Source organism: Phaethon aethereus (genome assembly GCF_964289735.1).
Source record: "Phaethon aethereus genome assembly, chromosome: 3".
NCBI lineage: Eukaryota > Metazoa > Chordata > Aves > Phaethontiformes > Phaethontidae > Phaethon > Phaethon aethereus.
The window spans coordinates 129,544,102-129,561,152 of record NC_138576.1 but is presented as its reverse complement, the minus strand read 5'-3'; the positions used below and the strand labels follow the sequence as shown (position 1 = coordinate 129,561,152).

Here is a 17,051-nt window from a genome sequence, read left to right as displayed (position 1 = left end):
AGCTAAATATTAGTATGTATCAAAATTTATCTTTTTTTTTTTGAGAATTAAAAAATACACAGTGATATAAGCAGTTTGTTTTTCATTTGCCTGTTTTAACTGGCTTACATCGATTTTCATAGATCTTCAGATTAAGGAAGTTAGCTTCTCTAAATTTATGACTATTACCTCCCAGCCCAGTCCAGCAACAAAATCTTCATATGCCTGGCTTCCCCTTGCATTGGACAGTATTGAACATTTGTCTTCCTGTCCTTCTGCAATGTAAAACACTGCAATCTTGTGAGTTTCACGGCTGTAATTAGATATAAAAAAACCCAGAAGTTAAAGAAGTTTTAGCTTGAAATTATTTTTAGATCATCTGCACTCAAAAGCTATGCACAGGTGACCATGTTTAACACTGTCTTACACACACAAATACATCACTCCATTTCAGTTGCAGAAATCTATTTTCACCAATTTTCACCAATCTATTTTTCCCCCCACAACCACACTGCAGACACAACAGTTCAGAGAGCAGAGCCAAGTCTGTTCCTTCTGTGTATCAGCAAAAAAATTGATGACCAAGTTCCAATTACAGGGTTAATCACTCACATCTGTGCAACCTTGCCAAAGACTGTAAGATTGCACAGGTGTTAATGGGCACATAATTTGACCTACAGCATTTTAATTACAGGGTGATGATATATGAGAAAGAAAAAACATTATTGACTTTCAGATCCCAGGTTGAGTTTTACAAGGCTGACAGTGACAGTTGGCTTATTTGAAAACAAGCTAAGGGTATTTGGTATGAAAATTGTTGGGATACAAAGAAATCGGAACTCTGCAACACTGCAGACATTTTTCCAAATAGCTATATGTCAACTAACGAAAAATAAACCCTAATATTCAGAACTCTATTCTGCCACTACCTGGCTATAGAGTACGTGTACGGAGATTACCCCTTAAATACTGCTCTTGACACAGGGATCATCCTGCAGGAAAGAGCCCTTTGTGGGACTTGAGCCAAGGTCACAAAAAATTTTGGAATTTCTTCCCTCCCCTCTCAGCTAAAGAAAACAGAAAATAGGTTGCTGTGTCGTATTATTTGCTACCGATTTTGAATTCCGTGTAGTGACAGTGAAAATAGCTTGTCTTTTCAGGCTCCAGAACTCTTTAGAAACGAACAACCCATTTTTCATACAAATATTTGTACTGCTAGCACATGCAATTTTAATGAAGTTTTGGTGACTTACTAATTCTTTCTTTGGAAATACTAACCTTACCAACGGTGTGTTTAATAAACATTACCTACCATTGGCGTGAATCCAGATTTTTCAGTTCTCGCAGTAATTTTGAATTTTTCTTAAGAAGATGAAAGCTTTTTCTATAAATATATAAAAAAAATTGAAGAATTTGAAGAAAATGTAACACAGTACAATGTATTTTCTCATTCAAGTACCTAAGAGAAGGGAATCAAATTTGCATGATCCAAGTGATTTTTTAAATTATTATTATAAGCAGCCTACAGATGTCTATTTAAAAGAATATAAATAAAAATATAAATTATGACTATTACTATTATACTTTTATAATAATTATAAACAATCTACAGATGTCTACTTAAAATAATCACTGAAGCAGGTATATGTAAAAGTTCAAAAATATGCTCTACCACCCAGCTATGTAATTCTCACTTTCTTAAGTGTGCGCACATTAGGGGGTAGAAGTGAGAAGAGCAAGAGTACCATAAACATGTTCCGAATCCTCTCTTCCTACCTTCTATCCCAGGAGTTCATTCCCAAGTCATTTAGCAACAGCCGACAGAAATAAAAAGATGCTTGAGGTTCAGCAGGACGTGGTTCTTCTTGGCGGGCCACCTTCATACTGCAGTCTGAGCTGCATTTAAATATATACTCTTTTTCCTGGGTGCTCTGCCTCATCAGGGCTTCAGTGATCGCATTCTCTTGGTCGTAGCTCATACCAAAGGGTGGCGGCGACGGCTCATTCAGCTTTCGCTGGGGATGCAAAAGGCATTCAGGACTGGTGTTACCAATCTTTTCCAGCAACTGATCGAGAGCATCTTCCCCTTCTTCTACCTGAAAAACGTCCTTCTGGGAAACAAAGTGGTGCTCAGGGTTGCCCGAGATCACAAACGTGTTCATTGCACTCTGCCGCGGAAGGCAGCCCTCCAAAGGCCCATACAATATTCTGCCATCCCAAGAATACTTCCCTGAGATATCTCTGACAATTACCCTTACGTCCGAGGAGGGTGCTGCTGGCTCAGCGTCTGTTGTCTTGTCTGCGGGGATTTGGAGGTAAGATATAAGAGTACTGTCATTAAATACAAAGAGCTGCAGGTTGGGACTCCGGAAGACTTCTGAGGACAGCTCAGAGGACTCCACATAGGAGTTGTCGTGGTTCTCACTAAGGAGACTGTGGAGAATGGCAGGGCCTCCGCTGAGCGGGTAGTGGCTCAGGTGATTCACCAGGTGAGTCATAACCATCCGTGCTGTTAAAGGTATCAATTCTAAATTCCTCCTCCTTTTTTCTAAAACAATCAATGAAAAGATAATAGATCAATAAGAGCAGCAAGAGGCAATTAAAAAAAGAGTATCTGCAAATTTCTGTCATATATCAGAAGCTTGCCTTAGTTGTCCTCCTAATCTTTCCTGTTCAAGAAGCTATTTACAACCACTTACCAAGACATTCTACCTGTCACACATTTTTATTCTATTTTTGCACATGCCATTTGACAGTTAGCCTACTGTGACATCCAGCGTGCAAAAAGTCCTGCACACCGATCCAATAATGCCTGCTGTCACTACAGTTTCATCTGGCAGGTTAAGGTGTTTCTCCTTACTGCCTGTATTCCCACAGTCATCCCCACAGCAATCATAGTGAGAGGGGGACAGGGCACAAGAAGCAAAGGTAAACCAGAGATGCAACTAAAACCCAATGCTTTTTGATCTTCAGCAGCACGGTGGAATAGTTCTTGTATGAGGCACGAAGAGACTTTCTGGATCCCAAGATGTTCCCACCAAATACATCAGTTATTTCATAAATCAATCGTGCTCAGAGCTACCTTGTACCTCCACTTCTAATATCCAAGTTTTGTTCATATTCAGTTTAAAAACATTTTTTTCAGTTTATAGTGTTTTCCTCTTTCCTTGGTTTTTATACCTTGTAATGCACTTTTAAGCAACAGGAATATTCCCTTTCCAGCCTTTTGCTAGCTCCAAAAAGCCAAAATTCTTCAGCCTCCTTTCATAAAAAAGTCTCTTTATTCTTTTCCTGAATCCCCTAGTAGTAAACCTCCGAATCTTTTTAAAAAACAAGCAAACCAAAGAACATGTAGGGCACTAATATATCCAAGATGATCTTGTTCTACCTAAAATGGCAAAGGTACCTGACATCCAATTTTATCTTTCTCCTATTCACAACATGTCCTAGTCAGCAAGAAATCTGTGTAGAACAGGTTTTAATCTTTTTAACCTTTTTGTTCAAACTAAAAGCACATACACAAAACCAAAGAAAATAAGCTGCAGGATTGAAAAATAGTATAGTACCAAAACCTGAAAATACTATTTTAAAGCATCACTGCCAATCCAACGTTATCTTGCACAACTTAATACTGCATCTGTACTTTCGAGTCTGCTGCAGAAATACTTTAATGAATATTAATATATGAAACTACTTAAAATGTATGTAATTCACAGCTGAACAACCATTGTTTTAAAGGTTATTTTTAACAAGAGTTTGAAATAAAGGTGATGTCTGTCATAAATCACTCAGATTAATTATTTCATGTTTGGATACATACTTCCAAGTTGACTTTAAAAAGTTAGTAACATAATGTACCTAGATCCAAATAATCTCTTTTCACTTTAGACACAGGTAGATTGTGAATCAGCAGAAATGGCATATTTACGCAGCTGCAGAATTTAGTCCAAATTGTACACATTCTTCTCAATTCACTCAGAACAGACCAATTACCTATGAGAATGGAGTAATTTCTGCTGAAAAATTCAAGAAGGGTAGCTGCATGCTGCTGAAAAGTTTGATTTGGGGCTTATCTTATTTATTGAATTTAACTCTATATATTAAAATATAAGCAGTACCAAAAGCAAATGGTCTATCCTGTGTCTGTACCAATGTCTCACTATACAGCACCTTAGTGTCATTTTCCTTCTCCTGTGATATTCGCAAAGAGCAATGTTAGCAACAAACTTCAACATCCTACTACACAGGCAACTGAAATTCATCAAAAAAGGGTGCTGCCCAGTTTTCAAGGAATGCTATTCCTTGAAATACATACAGTAAGGAAAAACACATTTTCACAGAAGAGATGTAAGCTGGAAAGCTTTATTTCCTAGCTGCTGAACACTGACACGCTGGTCCTCATCATGCTCTGTGAACTCTCTTACCCTCAGCGACAGTGAGCAGGTTGCCCAAATCCGTGGAGGAGTGGCACTGAGCTGGCTCAGAGCTCCTAACATTCCCCAGTGGCAAAAACGGGTCATAATCACTGGACGAGAGATCCGCCAGACTCAGCACATAATGGCTCTGCTGAGTATACGTGCTGGAGCCATTCACACAGCAGTGCAGAACCTGCAAGTAGACAAGCACAACAGTGAAGCAGCAAAGCGTACATTACAGTACCCACTTAAACACATTCAGTGAGGAGTGACCCACCATAATTTTTGCATTGTGAAAGCCAGGAAATGCTACCAAAAAAATCTATGTCCAAATACAGCGTTTTTAAAATAACACTCTTTGTGAGCACTTATTCTGTACTTTAACAGCTCACTTCAGAGCTTATTTTGTATTTTAACAGCCCATTGAAAATAATTCAAATATTTCTGCAGAGATTATTTCCCCTGGCTTGTTGTTTTAAGCATTTTGCCCTTCTCTCTTCACCATATTCTGTCTATTCTACATCTCTAAACTTATCATCTTAATATTTTACATTCATAACTTCTCATTTGTACGACTTCTGCCCACACTGCAAGAATTCATTATTTTCTACAGCTTGCTAAAAATGCTTCTGTGCCTAACAGGATGCATGAAAGTCATGCTTTAAACACCTAGACACAATAAATCACATTCATTCCTCACACTCACTCTGTAAATATAGTCCAGTAAAGGAGCTTTAGATGCAGGTTGATCTTCATGAACACCAGCAGACACGGGCTCCAGTAGCATTTTCATGGGTAATGCCATACACCAATCCAACAAGCAAAGCAGCAATGAAACTATAAACTAAACAGAAACATGTAACACAGTATATAGGTATATTCTATTTAATTCACCCAAACTTAAAAGGTATGATTTTGAAAGTTTAAAATATGACTCTGGTTCAAAGCGACTTCATTTAATAACCATCTCAAACAGCACAAAGAAAGAACGACAACTGCTCTTCTCAGTGACCTACCTTTTTATCTGCTTCCACAGAGGAGTATTCAGCACTCGGTAAGAGAAATGCAATAGTGGCCACAAGGATCTACATTAAAATAAACAAAATTCCAGAAAGATATCTAACTTCCTTTGCTATAAAGACAGAGCACAAACTTTATTTCAACAGGGTATGAAAAAGGTTAAATTCTCTTAGGAGCATCTAACTGCCCTTGTGAATCAATGTCCAAGTGAAACAAAAAGTTTTACTGAGCATTTTGGAAATAAATCCCTACAAATGAGAGAAGTACACTGGTTCTAGGACTATAGCAAGTATATACCCCCTAACAATAATTGCCGAAGAAAGGAAAAGGTTAACGTAACGTCACAGTTACAGTAGTTCAAGTAAGGAATTAAGACAACTTTGCATACGATTTCCATGCAAACATTTTAGAAAAAACAACATACTTCAGTAATTTTTCTGGACAGAGAGGATTCATACTTCTGAAGCTTTTGCCAATAAGAAACCAGCAGCTGAAGAACATCACAGGCTACCTGAGCTACCAGTTTATTAGAAAACTGGAAGAGAAGAAAAAGTGATTAAAAGCAAAATAAAATATCCAGATACAATACCATTCAGTTTCTCCATATTTTAAATTATTTTGCATCTATACAAACAATAAAAAAATGTTAGTGTTGCAATATCACATCGTCAGCATTAGGAAACAGCAGGCTTGACATGACCTATGCAATCTTAACTTGGCCTGTTCTGGAAAGGGTGTTTAGGTACAGAATCACATGCTATTTTCGCAAATATTTTATACTTTTATATAGGATACCACCTTGGCCCCATTGAAGAACTGTGCATATACTCCCAACCATGCTCACTGAAGATAATGAGCTACTTAATTACATGCAAAGGTTCAGAAGTGGGAGACATCTTTTTGAAGATGGCCAATGTCATAACGCTAATACTATACAAAAAGGCCAGAGCAGCTGTGTATTAAGCAACGTTCTGTTAGTGCTTTAAGCAATGAAAAGACAAGCCAGCAGATTGTGCTCTGTATAATCAGCAACTATTTAAAAAAATTATTCCCCCCTCACCCCGCCAACGCTTACTCATTACAGAAACTGTCAGGGTAATACCTTCAGTGTCACACCTATGACATTGATTGCTTCCTTCACTTGAGGATGGTTTGTGCACTGCGTTAGTTCTTCACATATCCAAACTCCAAGGCCACAAATGGCTATGCATCTTTTTTTAAAAGAAAAAGCATTTTGGTCAGAAGTTTCAGAAGAATGTTTAGGGGAAAAAAAAAAAAAAAAAGAAAGAGAGATGTGCAAAGATGTGATATCTCTTTTCCCTCTCTCAGGTCACACAAGAGGTCAACACCTTCATGGTGCAGAGTGGACCTCATCTCAATAGGGCTAAAGCAAGGAACTCGTGTAAACAGGATCAAACCACAAGGCAGCAGTAACAACTCAGCTGTACAAGCACCAAAAAGAAGTAGTGGGAAAGACTTTTCCTTTTTTTTCTTTTACACGATATTTTACCTTGCAGCTTCATTTGGCTCCTCTGTAGCATTCTTCAATAAAATATTTATGAGGTAGCACTAAAAATAATAAAAAATTAATTAGAATAAGCATCTTTTTCATACATTCACTTTAAATAAAGTTATTTGATTCTAACATAGTTACAAGTGAAATAACTTTAGTTCTTTGTTCTTAAAGCATTTTTACTACGTGGCCATTTTATTTTGTCAATAAAGAAATACTTACTGATTACAATTCAAATATACAGCAGATATACAGGCTCTTGTGGATAAATGTCATTGACTTAAGATCACGTACAGGCAGCAAGATGGAAATCAATTCATTTTCAGAGTTGATGGGTATTTACTAACAATGGGTGGTGATCGCTTGTTAATACAAACTATAGCGTTCTAAGCAAGCCATGTTTTGAAAAACTGAAGTGTATTTTTTAGTACAGACGAGACATTTTTAAAATCGAGGCTGTTCAAACACACCTCCAATGACTCTGCCGTGAAGCAAGCAAGAAGGGAAGCCAAGCGTCCTAAGGGTTTTGCTTTCTTTCCGTTTCTACCTTCTCGGGCCGCATGAGGAATTCAGAGATTCCTCCCCAGCTTTACCTAACTTTGTGCAGTGGATCGGTGTGGCGCCTCAAGTTTACTGAGGAGCAACGGAGGCTCGTGTGGGGGCAACCATTTGGGCAGGTTTCACCTGCAAGTGATGTTCCAGGTCACCTTTGTTGCACCTTTACGGGACAGCGTGTGTGACTTTTGCCCACCGACAGTCTTGCTCTGAAGGTCATTAAATTACAAAGCTTTCCATCCAGCAAAACAATTCATGTCTCAGGGTGTCCCACTGAAATTAATTCTCAGGGAAAAACCATTCACGTACGTTGACAGTTCTGCCCAATAATGGAATTTTCTTAACGTTTTACTGTAATACCCATAAGGCAAAAAATAGCTCCCCTTAGGTACACCCCACATCTCTTACAGGACAAGCTAATATACACAGATACAATGAATGGACACTTTAAATAACACCACCAACATCATTTAATGAATTGACCTGACAGGCATCTGGCTGGAAAACATCACATTTGATCATAGCCAGTTCACCCTCCTTGAACATAAAATGTGATTTGCAGTATCTAAGCTTTGTTAGGTTCATGGTGCACGTTAAAGCAATGCTTATCAAATACATACATATAATGTGGGCAGGTGTGGGCTTTTGAGGAGAAGGAGGGGTTTACTTTTTAAACAAAAATGTACAGTAAGAATGAAATGACTGAATAGTAAAGATATGTCAGATTACCAAAGGATTTACTAGTGAAATGTGAATTTACCTTCACATCTGCAGTTCCCGCGATGATCTCACCGGCTTCTGAAGTGGGCCGCAACAGTGGGATTTCTTGGTAGATATTTGGGAAGCAAACAAGCGAACCAAGGATGGTGTGAGCTTCTGAACGGGGAGCCTAACAAAGGAAAGGTAAACAAAAATATTCATTAAAAATAAACACTTCCTAAAGTTATGAAAATTACATAAGCTATGAGGCTAGTGTGTATCACCATAAATATTGTGTTGTATTCACAATGTAACCTTTAAAGTGTCCTGAAGAACACATCCTGGTAGCTTTTCCTTTACAACTGCAGCAGAGGCAGCATTAACACACACTTACCTGCCCATGCTTTTTGCTGCTGTGCTGCTCTGCTCTTTTTCTGAGGCTGAGCTGCTCCTCCAGCAGGGACCTGGCCCCGCTCCTAAACGTATTCTACATTTTTAGTATCTCCTCTGTCATTACACAATCCAATTATCAGTGATTTGGTGTCAATAAAAAAAAAATACAGAACAACATAAAGAAAAGCTGAGCAGCAGTTTTAAGCTCTAATCCGGCACTACTATTAGCTGATCGCATGACACAAAGGACAGCACAATGCACTCAAACTGGCTGTACACAGGACAAAAATGTGTAGACACGTTCCTACTTCAATAAAACCATCAAAAGCAACATGGCGTGAGCTACAAATGCATGAACTACTGCTACGTAATCTTGTGTAATGATGAAAATACAATGCACGCTAAGGTCTTTGCGTGTGGGAGAAACGGAAGGTGGTGTTTGGTTCGTGTTTTTTTTCCCGTTGAAAGTTGAGTTTTCATTTCTTATTAGCACTTTAAGCTTTGGATCAATGATCAGGCTGATCAGGTTTTTTAAAGAGATGTCAGAAAATGAACGGCTGTAAAGTCTTTGAGGGACAATGGAGAAGGCGTGGCGAGGCTCACCATTTCAGGCCTGCTGAAATAAGAGAGGGCTGTGTCCCCACGCAGGGCCACCCGCTCAGCCGCACAAATGTCAAGAGCAGCAGTAAAAGCACTTGGCCAAAACAGACAGAAAGGTCTCCCCTGAACGGGTGTTTCATGTACAAAGCTTTCCAGTTTTTCCCAAGATTGCCAGACCTTTACCCTTATTTTGGCATCCCATTATTGATTTACTATTTTGCTTCCTTCAACAATTTAATCCATTAGAATCACATTTGTATTGGCATTGATATTTAGTAAGAAATTCTGTATTACCAAAAATTCCATATTTTCAGTATTTGCTCAGTGAAAAAAGCTAATGACATTCTGAAATCCAAGTCCTGCTTTTAGCGCACAGACGTGCTGCAACATTAGCCAGGATATGATTTCTCACACTTTGGCCTTTTGATGAAACACCTTTGCAATACTAGCATGTCACCTTATCCCACAATTTCACACATCAGCTGCCATGGTATCTGCCCCAAGAGCCCCGTTTCGCATTGCACTAATGAGTCAACACCTGTTAGAGCAGAGATATCCGAAGCTCGTTAGCAAGCGTGTGCTCTCGGGGGACAAGGGTGCTGGGCATTGCCATACTCACCTCCAGCATGTCTGTGCTCAGAACCCTGGCCGCCGCAGTAATGAAGTCTCCTATCAGCATCGTAAAGCCAGGTAAGCCCAGGAAGAAAAACCAAGGTGGGCAGTGCTTTATGACGGTATTTAAGATATCCTGAAAGAGAAGTTACCTGTTTGACAAGAAATAAGGGGGTAGGGGGGGAACCCCAAAACCAAAAGGGAGAATTTGAGAAGACTTAACTTTGTAATTCACCAGTTTCACACTAATCAAGGTGACAATTCACAGAGCCAAACAGCTCTATGTATAACTGATTGTCACGTAACAACCACTACTCTTCCTATTAAATGCATCTGCAGTGGAAAGTGCATTTTATATTTTGGTAATATTTGTACTCTTAAATTCCTTTTAAAAAAAAAAGAAAACAAATACCCATGTCTGTCTGTGTCTAAGCACAACTGTTCTCCTGCTAAATAAAGACTTTCGATTCGAAACATTCTAACTGTTAATCAATTTAATATGAAGCATTACACCACTCCAAATGAGGTATTTCCTGAAGTCACATTACTCAAAATTCTGCAGCCATAAAAACATGAGATGACACAAATGACCACCGCCTTTGCCCTTGAAGGAGCTCAAGGCAGTAACTGACAGCAGGTGGCTTACTACTGTTAGGCCACTCCAGCACATATGGGGTTTTTTTTAGCTGTTCTGGACTATTTGAGAAATACAGCCATGTCAAATGCAAGAAGTGATCATACACAGCACAGTAACACCGATAAATCCATGCTAACTAGATTATTCCAAGTCAGTCTTCTTCTAAATAATTAAGATAGAAAATATAGATAAGCCTTGGGGAAAAAAAGAGGTTTTGCTGAACTTCTGAAGGAACAGAGGAGTTTTTTTGTTTTTACAAGGTAGCACTGTATGTGTAAGAATAGACCACCAACCAGAGCTTTGCTCTCAACATCACCCTGTGACACAGGGCACATTCGAGATAAGCGTTTCAATTCAATCCTTCCACGTTTCGATTCTTCACAGTCTCTTCAAATCAGAGCAAAGTTCCTGTATTTGAGTTAAGATTTCCTACCTACAAGGTTTCAGCAGGTTTAAAATTAGGGACAAAATCTATATAATCCTTACCTGCAACATTGTATTTGCTGAAGAATTAGATAAAGCTATTTCTATATTGAGTAGAAAATTATTTTTCCTCTCAATAAAATTTCAAAGAAAAGTTGCAGAGGAAAATCATTTTCAATGTCAATCTTTACTGGTCTTCTGATGTGTTAGGAAGGCTTAAACTTAAATTCAGTCCCAGAATGTGTCTGTATGCTCAATTTCTGTATCAGAAACTGAAGAAGTCAAACTCATTTTCTACTATATGAAGATATGCTTTAACTACACTAGCATTTTCTTAAAGCACTGCTCAACACCTGGACAGAACCTCTTTAGTGTTCCACTAAGTATTTACAGCAGTAACATACTATGAAATAAGTGGGATATATATTTAATATATAATACTAGTTTTTAACATAGTAGCAGATAATGCTTTCACTTTCCTGAATAAGCTAAAATGCCACTCAAGTTAATGTTTAAACTAGGTTTAATCACTTCCTTTGATACATTTTAAAGTCAATATCAGTCAATGCAAACATTCAAAGAGAGAGAGCAGATGGATGCAGCAGCTCATAAAGTGGGTGGTAAACTCACACTCCGAGCAGAACAAAAGACCCACCTTTTTATAATTAAGGGTCTGATTAATGCACCATGCTCCTCAACACAACGCACCTGTAATTACAAACAGAGCCAGGTACTGTGATGTGTTTGGTCTCTGAATAATTGGGCATCAAACGATAGAGCAGCAGATGGGAGTACACTTCTGTTGACATATGCCACAATAAAAGAGCCCGTGCTAACCTGGCCTGAAAGGTAACAGAACGTAGGAAATACAAAGACCCGCTACAAACAACCGCGCTAACTCCTGTCCTCGCTCCATCATCTGTTAAATACCACTGTAAGGATTACCCAGCATCATCCACTCTTAACTATGGTCATTGCATAGAACACTTAGAAAACAAGGATAAAAAAGTAATTGCAAACCTCTGTGTTAATACCTGTGAGTTTGCAGCACAGTATAACTACTACGAGTTTAAAAAGTGCTGTGACAACACACGTGTTCCAAAAAGCTCTATGAACGTGGCTGCATGGATCTACTTGCTGTTTATGAGATCTACTACTGCTAAAAAAAAAAAATTATTTTTAAAAGTAAGAAACCTTTGAAAAATTTTGAAAAGCTAATGAAACAATCCTCAATTTCTCTTTTTTATTATGTAGCTTAAACTAATGAACTCACTGCACAGATTGTATGCTGCGGTGATACAACATACACATAACTGTTAAAGTTAACAATGTACAAGTGCATAAAAGCCCCCCAAGAAACATGTTCAGCCTAGCTTTCCATCGGTTTCCACTGCCATTTTTCATCATTTTTCAGGCACTTCAGTATCAGTTTGCAATAGTTTTAGTGATTTCCTTTAAATTGATGCAGGGCAGAATATGTGCCAACTAGAATACCGTTGTTCTACTTGAGCTTGCTCCAAACAGAATGGGCAGGAAAGCAACCACAGCCCACAAAGGAATTTGCAGGTAAAATTTGTCAGTTTTTCTCCCATTCCCCAGTTAGCACACTTTCATGCACAACCCAGCTAACTCTAAAAGCGTGATTTCACACAGTAATTCAATAGCATTGTGAGCTTATCAGAAGATTCTGGCTTATGAGAAAGCCACCAAGTGAGAACATATGTCCTATCAGTGATATTGCAAAAATCAGGTAATTCAAACAGAGGCAAGTTGTTTCCTTCCCTTCAAAGCGCTGTTCTAGAAATGTAAACTCTGTTCTGCAGCTTACAGCCTAGTAAATGAATCACTTTAATTGAATGCTATGTACACAGTAACTGGAAAAACACAAGCAATAAGAAAAACATATGGTGATGGCAATAGAAATTGGTTTACTCATTCTATACAGTGTTGTTTCTTTACTTCTTTCATAATTGACCTTTAGAACGATAAATGTGTAAAATAATTTTGGTTTATTATGGCTCCAAACCTTTCAGCAATTACACAAAATGAAAATTTAAAAGGAAGTATTCATTCTGGAAGCATTTCCATTGTTTACATAATTGCACAGCTATAATTTAGTGTTCATGTTGTTAGAGAAAAGTGAAAAAAAGGACCATTATGGACTATTTCAATTCAAAATTATGTTCTGTAGTGTTAAAAATGGGGAGGAGGGGAGAGAAAGGGGCAATCACATGCATGTCCTTCTGAAATGCATTAACCCTATAAAGGGCATAATGTTTCAGTATAGGTTAAGCTAGTAATCCAAATAATAAGGTCATAAATATCCATTGAGTAAGTGAAAAAAACTTATGCAAGTTCACTGAAAGGTCAATTACAAAAATATTCTTCACCTAATTTTTGTTCAAGCTTTTGCAGATTACAGGTGTAACCAAATAGCCTGCCATCTGCCTTCATCACGTTTCCAATTGTCCCTCAACAGGAACAGCATGGATTTTTCACTTAAAGTTCACTCTGTTCTTCACTGAGAGACATCTCATTAGAGGCTGCAATCTACAGCATGGGAAAGATTATTAATTTACACAAGACTTAAGCGGTAAATCCTTCATTTTCCTTTTTCAAAGGAACAAACGCTTCTATTCACTTATTCCAACTTCTCCTAGCTATCATTACATTTTAGGTAAGAGTTAACTTGTCAAAAATTAAGTTCCAATATAAATTTATGAAGTATTTTGACACCTTCAGAAAGCACAGGATTAGCTTGTCAGAAAATCTATTTCAATCTGTCATTTAAATCTAACCTCCAAAAAAGTTATATTTGCTAAAGTATCTTGTGACCAGAACACAACAGGGAGAGATATTAAAAACCAGAATAACATGCTGCACTTATGAATAACCTTATCCATGTTTTACAATTGCTGAAGATGACATATCACTGCTTAAGTCACCTACTGTTAATTGCCCCTTCCCCTCTAAACTACATTAGAGCTCTCTCTCTTAAAGTCACATTAACAACAAAAACCCCCCACTCCAAAGCCCTTGTGCTGACAGAGGTGCTCAGATGCCCTATTAACAGAGAACAGGTAAACATATGAAGCAAACTGAATTTTTAAAGTTTCTCCCCTTTAGGTTATGTTTGATATTTTCACAACCGAAGAGGCCATTGGGATTAAGGAGACACTTCAAACTGGAAGAAGTATTTTAAGTTCATGCACACCGAGAGGGAAATATCTGAACACCCATTTGTATCAGGAACACAGTTACTAGTCCGTGGCAGTGCTTGAAATGTGGAGGCGACTATGTGTCGCCATTCGCATTTCTCCCAAATGCCTGTGGCAAGACCGCTTCAAAGCCTCCGACAGTAAGAAACCAAGGTGGCAGTGCTGAAGCACCTGTAGAGCATGGGGTTAACCGCTTCAGGGAAGGTGGTTTTAGAGAAGGGAACATGAGCACACCTCTGAGAGGACAAGTAAGGGAGCTCCCTGTGGTGCACAGTAGGAAGGCAGGTCCTCCACCTTAGGTGGCAATTAGCAGCACTCTTAACACTTTTCACTTTCACCTGTGTGCTATATCAGTTTTCAAGGTGGAAGAACCTTGAAAGCAGATGCATTGATGCAGAGCATAAGGGATTGTTTAGCACACTAGAACATCCCAAAAAAGGGCAAGTACGTAAAACCTTGATTTGCTTAAAATAGCTACTCTCAGAATTTGCCCTGTAACCTTGCTTAAAAGATAAAGATAACAGCTAAGCAAGAAGCTGAAGTAAAACATGTCTGAAGCAGGGAAGCACAACTGCACGCAGAAGGAAAAGGAAGGATCCTGAAGATGCAGCCCAGTTGAAACAAGCAGAGGGAAAGGGGGAAGTCAAGCAGTGAGCTAAGGATGACAGATCATGAAACAGCACTGTGTTGCAGGGGCACATTAACAAAGAAACTTACTTTGGGAGATCCCAAACCTGCAATGGTGACTGGAGAGGTGGAAGAAAAGGTGTGAGCAAAATGGAAGGAAGAGAGATGCTGCCTCTATTTAAAAGACTCTATTTCTATTCCGGATTGAGTTCAGAAAATCCTCCCAAAGGGCCTTACAAGCAGTGAGCACTCCAGCAAGATACTGCTGGGAATACAGAAGAGACCGACTACGAAACAGAAATTTGGCTGGGATGGAAACAATTTGGAGAGAGCAAAAGTACTACCAAAAAAAAAAAGGAAAGAACAAAACTAGCAAAATTGATCCAGAACGCACAGTTCCTACAGTTGGCATTGCCTGGTTCTCCCTTTCTTCCAGTCAACCCTAGCAGCTATTTTTCTCCAGCACTTCCAACTTACCCTACCATGGCTGAGCAGAGGGGTATGCAGGATTTCCTGTGAGACCTTGCATTTCTGTTTTTATCACTATCGGGAACGTGCTGTCTATTAACACCTTTTCCAGGCACTCATGAAACACATAATGGGGGCACACAGGCAAATTTTCTACAGAAAGTGAGATATAGAGGAGATTCAAAGAGGGAGGAAGTCATGGTAGCCATTGGAAGAAAGTCACAAGAAACTAAAATATGGGAATGTAAGCCTTACTAGACTGTATTATGATTACTTTCTTTTAAATATCAGTCTGGAAAGGAATCTAAAATGCAGTATGGTCTCTGAAATGCTGTACAATCTAGGGTCCTCACATGCAACAAATCAGGGCAAGAAGTACTTATTCTACAGCAAAAAAAAAGCAAAAGCTGCTCATTTATTGTACCTTTAGAACACAATGCTCTACCCGGCTAATACATGCCCAGTGAACAGCATTACTGGCTGAGCAGTCTAGAACTTGTACACCACTCCTCACTGTTGAACAAGAACTTAACAGAAAGATATAAAAGCTCAGAAATACTTTTTTTTTTTTTAACTTCAGATCAACGTTAATACAAATAGGTAATTAATATGGCTTCTCTGGTAGCAACTCTACTAAAAAATACTTCATATTATCAACTAACCATCTCATACAAAGAGCTCTAATCAGTGTTACTACATAAGCTTACTACATAATTGGTGTAGCTTCCTTTCCATAATTAGTAATAGTACATTTTAAACAAATTAAGAGGCTTATAGACAAGCATAACATACATTAGTATAGCACCATCTTTATTGATTCAGTATTTAATCTAAGTCATCCTTTTACTACTAAAAGGAATTGAGCTAGAAACATAGCTGTTAACTTCTCTGTCTACAGCTGGGCTGCATTCTGTGGGCAGTCCAGTCTGCATGTGCTGAAATTTAATCACCAAGGACATCTGTCAACTCATTTGGATTTGGGCTTTTTTTTTTTTTTTTAGTTCCATATTTAAAGTTTGTTCTGCCCTTAACATCACTAAACTGGAAAAAAAAAAAAAAAAATCCATCAGCACAGTCTCTTTCCTTGTCTATTTGTTTGTCCTCTCCACAGAGAATTTCTGAAGTCTATACTTCTTATGTTCCTTAAAATCTTCTTTCATATATATATGCACTCTATTCCAAAGATACTCTGGCAAGCCAGTATAATTTTACATTTATTAAACTTACTTGTTAAAACTCACTTCAGAAGTCAGGAATATAACTAACTCACTTTAGCTCACTTTTTAGATAACCTCTGTCTATCGGGCAAAACCACGGTGGCATGTGTTGTCAATAGGTTACACCAAGCATGTTAACTCATGTTAAAGCCCTAGTAAGTAGGGTGAGACTTACAAAAAAAAAAAGACACTAAACATCTGGGGGTTTGAAACTTGAAAAATATTGAAAACCTGCCTCCTCTTTTACAGCATAACTACAAGGTAAGCACCTAACTTGCACTGCATTCTGTTCTCAAAACAAGAGTGCAAGTTTAGACAGAAATAAGATGGTGCCACAAAAATCCACAGAAGTTGATTACACCAGTAATCTAGAAGGATTATTTACGTACCAAAAGTACCAGAATTGAGGAATGGGTATTATCTCAGTAGTTGCTTTTCTGAGAAGGGGGTGAACAGTATTAGTAGTATTTTGGAATCGTGTTTTGGTATTTTTGTTCTTCAGCAAAAACAAGGAAGCTATAAAGGAGATGATTATGGACTTTTTCAAGTTCATGAAGCAAAAATTACTGTTACAGTAAGCAACTGGTAGCAATAATAAAATACATTTCCTTTCCCAGTTCAGGTATTCATAAAATTTGTGCATTGCAGTATTAGACTTTGGTTTAATTTTAAAAG

The 17,051-nt window shown here is 38.2% G+C and overlaps 1 protein-coding gene across 1 annotated transcript in view; it reads right to left on the bottom strand.

Moving 5' to 3' along the window:
• Positions 1-17,051, bottom strand: part of RALGAPA2 (Ral GTPase activating protein catalytic subunit alpha 2) — a gene marked incomplete at its 3' end in the record, with an annotated part of 131,040 nt that overhangs the window by 62,447 nt on the left and 51,542 nt on the right. Inside the window, exons 24-34 of the mRNA XM_081998643.1 lie at positions 9,794-9,922; positions 8,243-8,371; positions 6,925-6,983; positions 6,517-6,625; positions 5,839-5,949; positions 5,411-5,479; positions 5,101-5,238; positions 4,404-4,587; positions 1,756-2,527; positions 1,292-1,363; positions 169-292 (exon numbers count right to left, since the gene is read on the bottom strand). Coding sequence (XP_081854769.1) covers positions 169-292; positions 1,292-1,363; positions 1,756-2,527; positions 4,404-4,587; positions 5,101-5,238; positions 5,411-5,479; positions 5,839-5,949; positions 6,517-6,625; positions 6,925-6,983; positions 8,243-8,371; positions 9,794-9,922 — 1,896 coding nt within the window. The remainder of the gene's footprint in view (positions 1-168; positions 293-1,291; positions 1,364-1,755; positions 2,528-4,403; positions 4,588-5,100; positions 5,239-5,410; positions 5,480-5,838; positions 5,950-6,516; positions 6,626-6,924; positions 6,984-8,242; positions 8,372-9,793; positions 9,923-17,051) is intronic.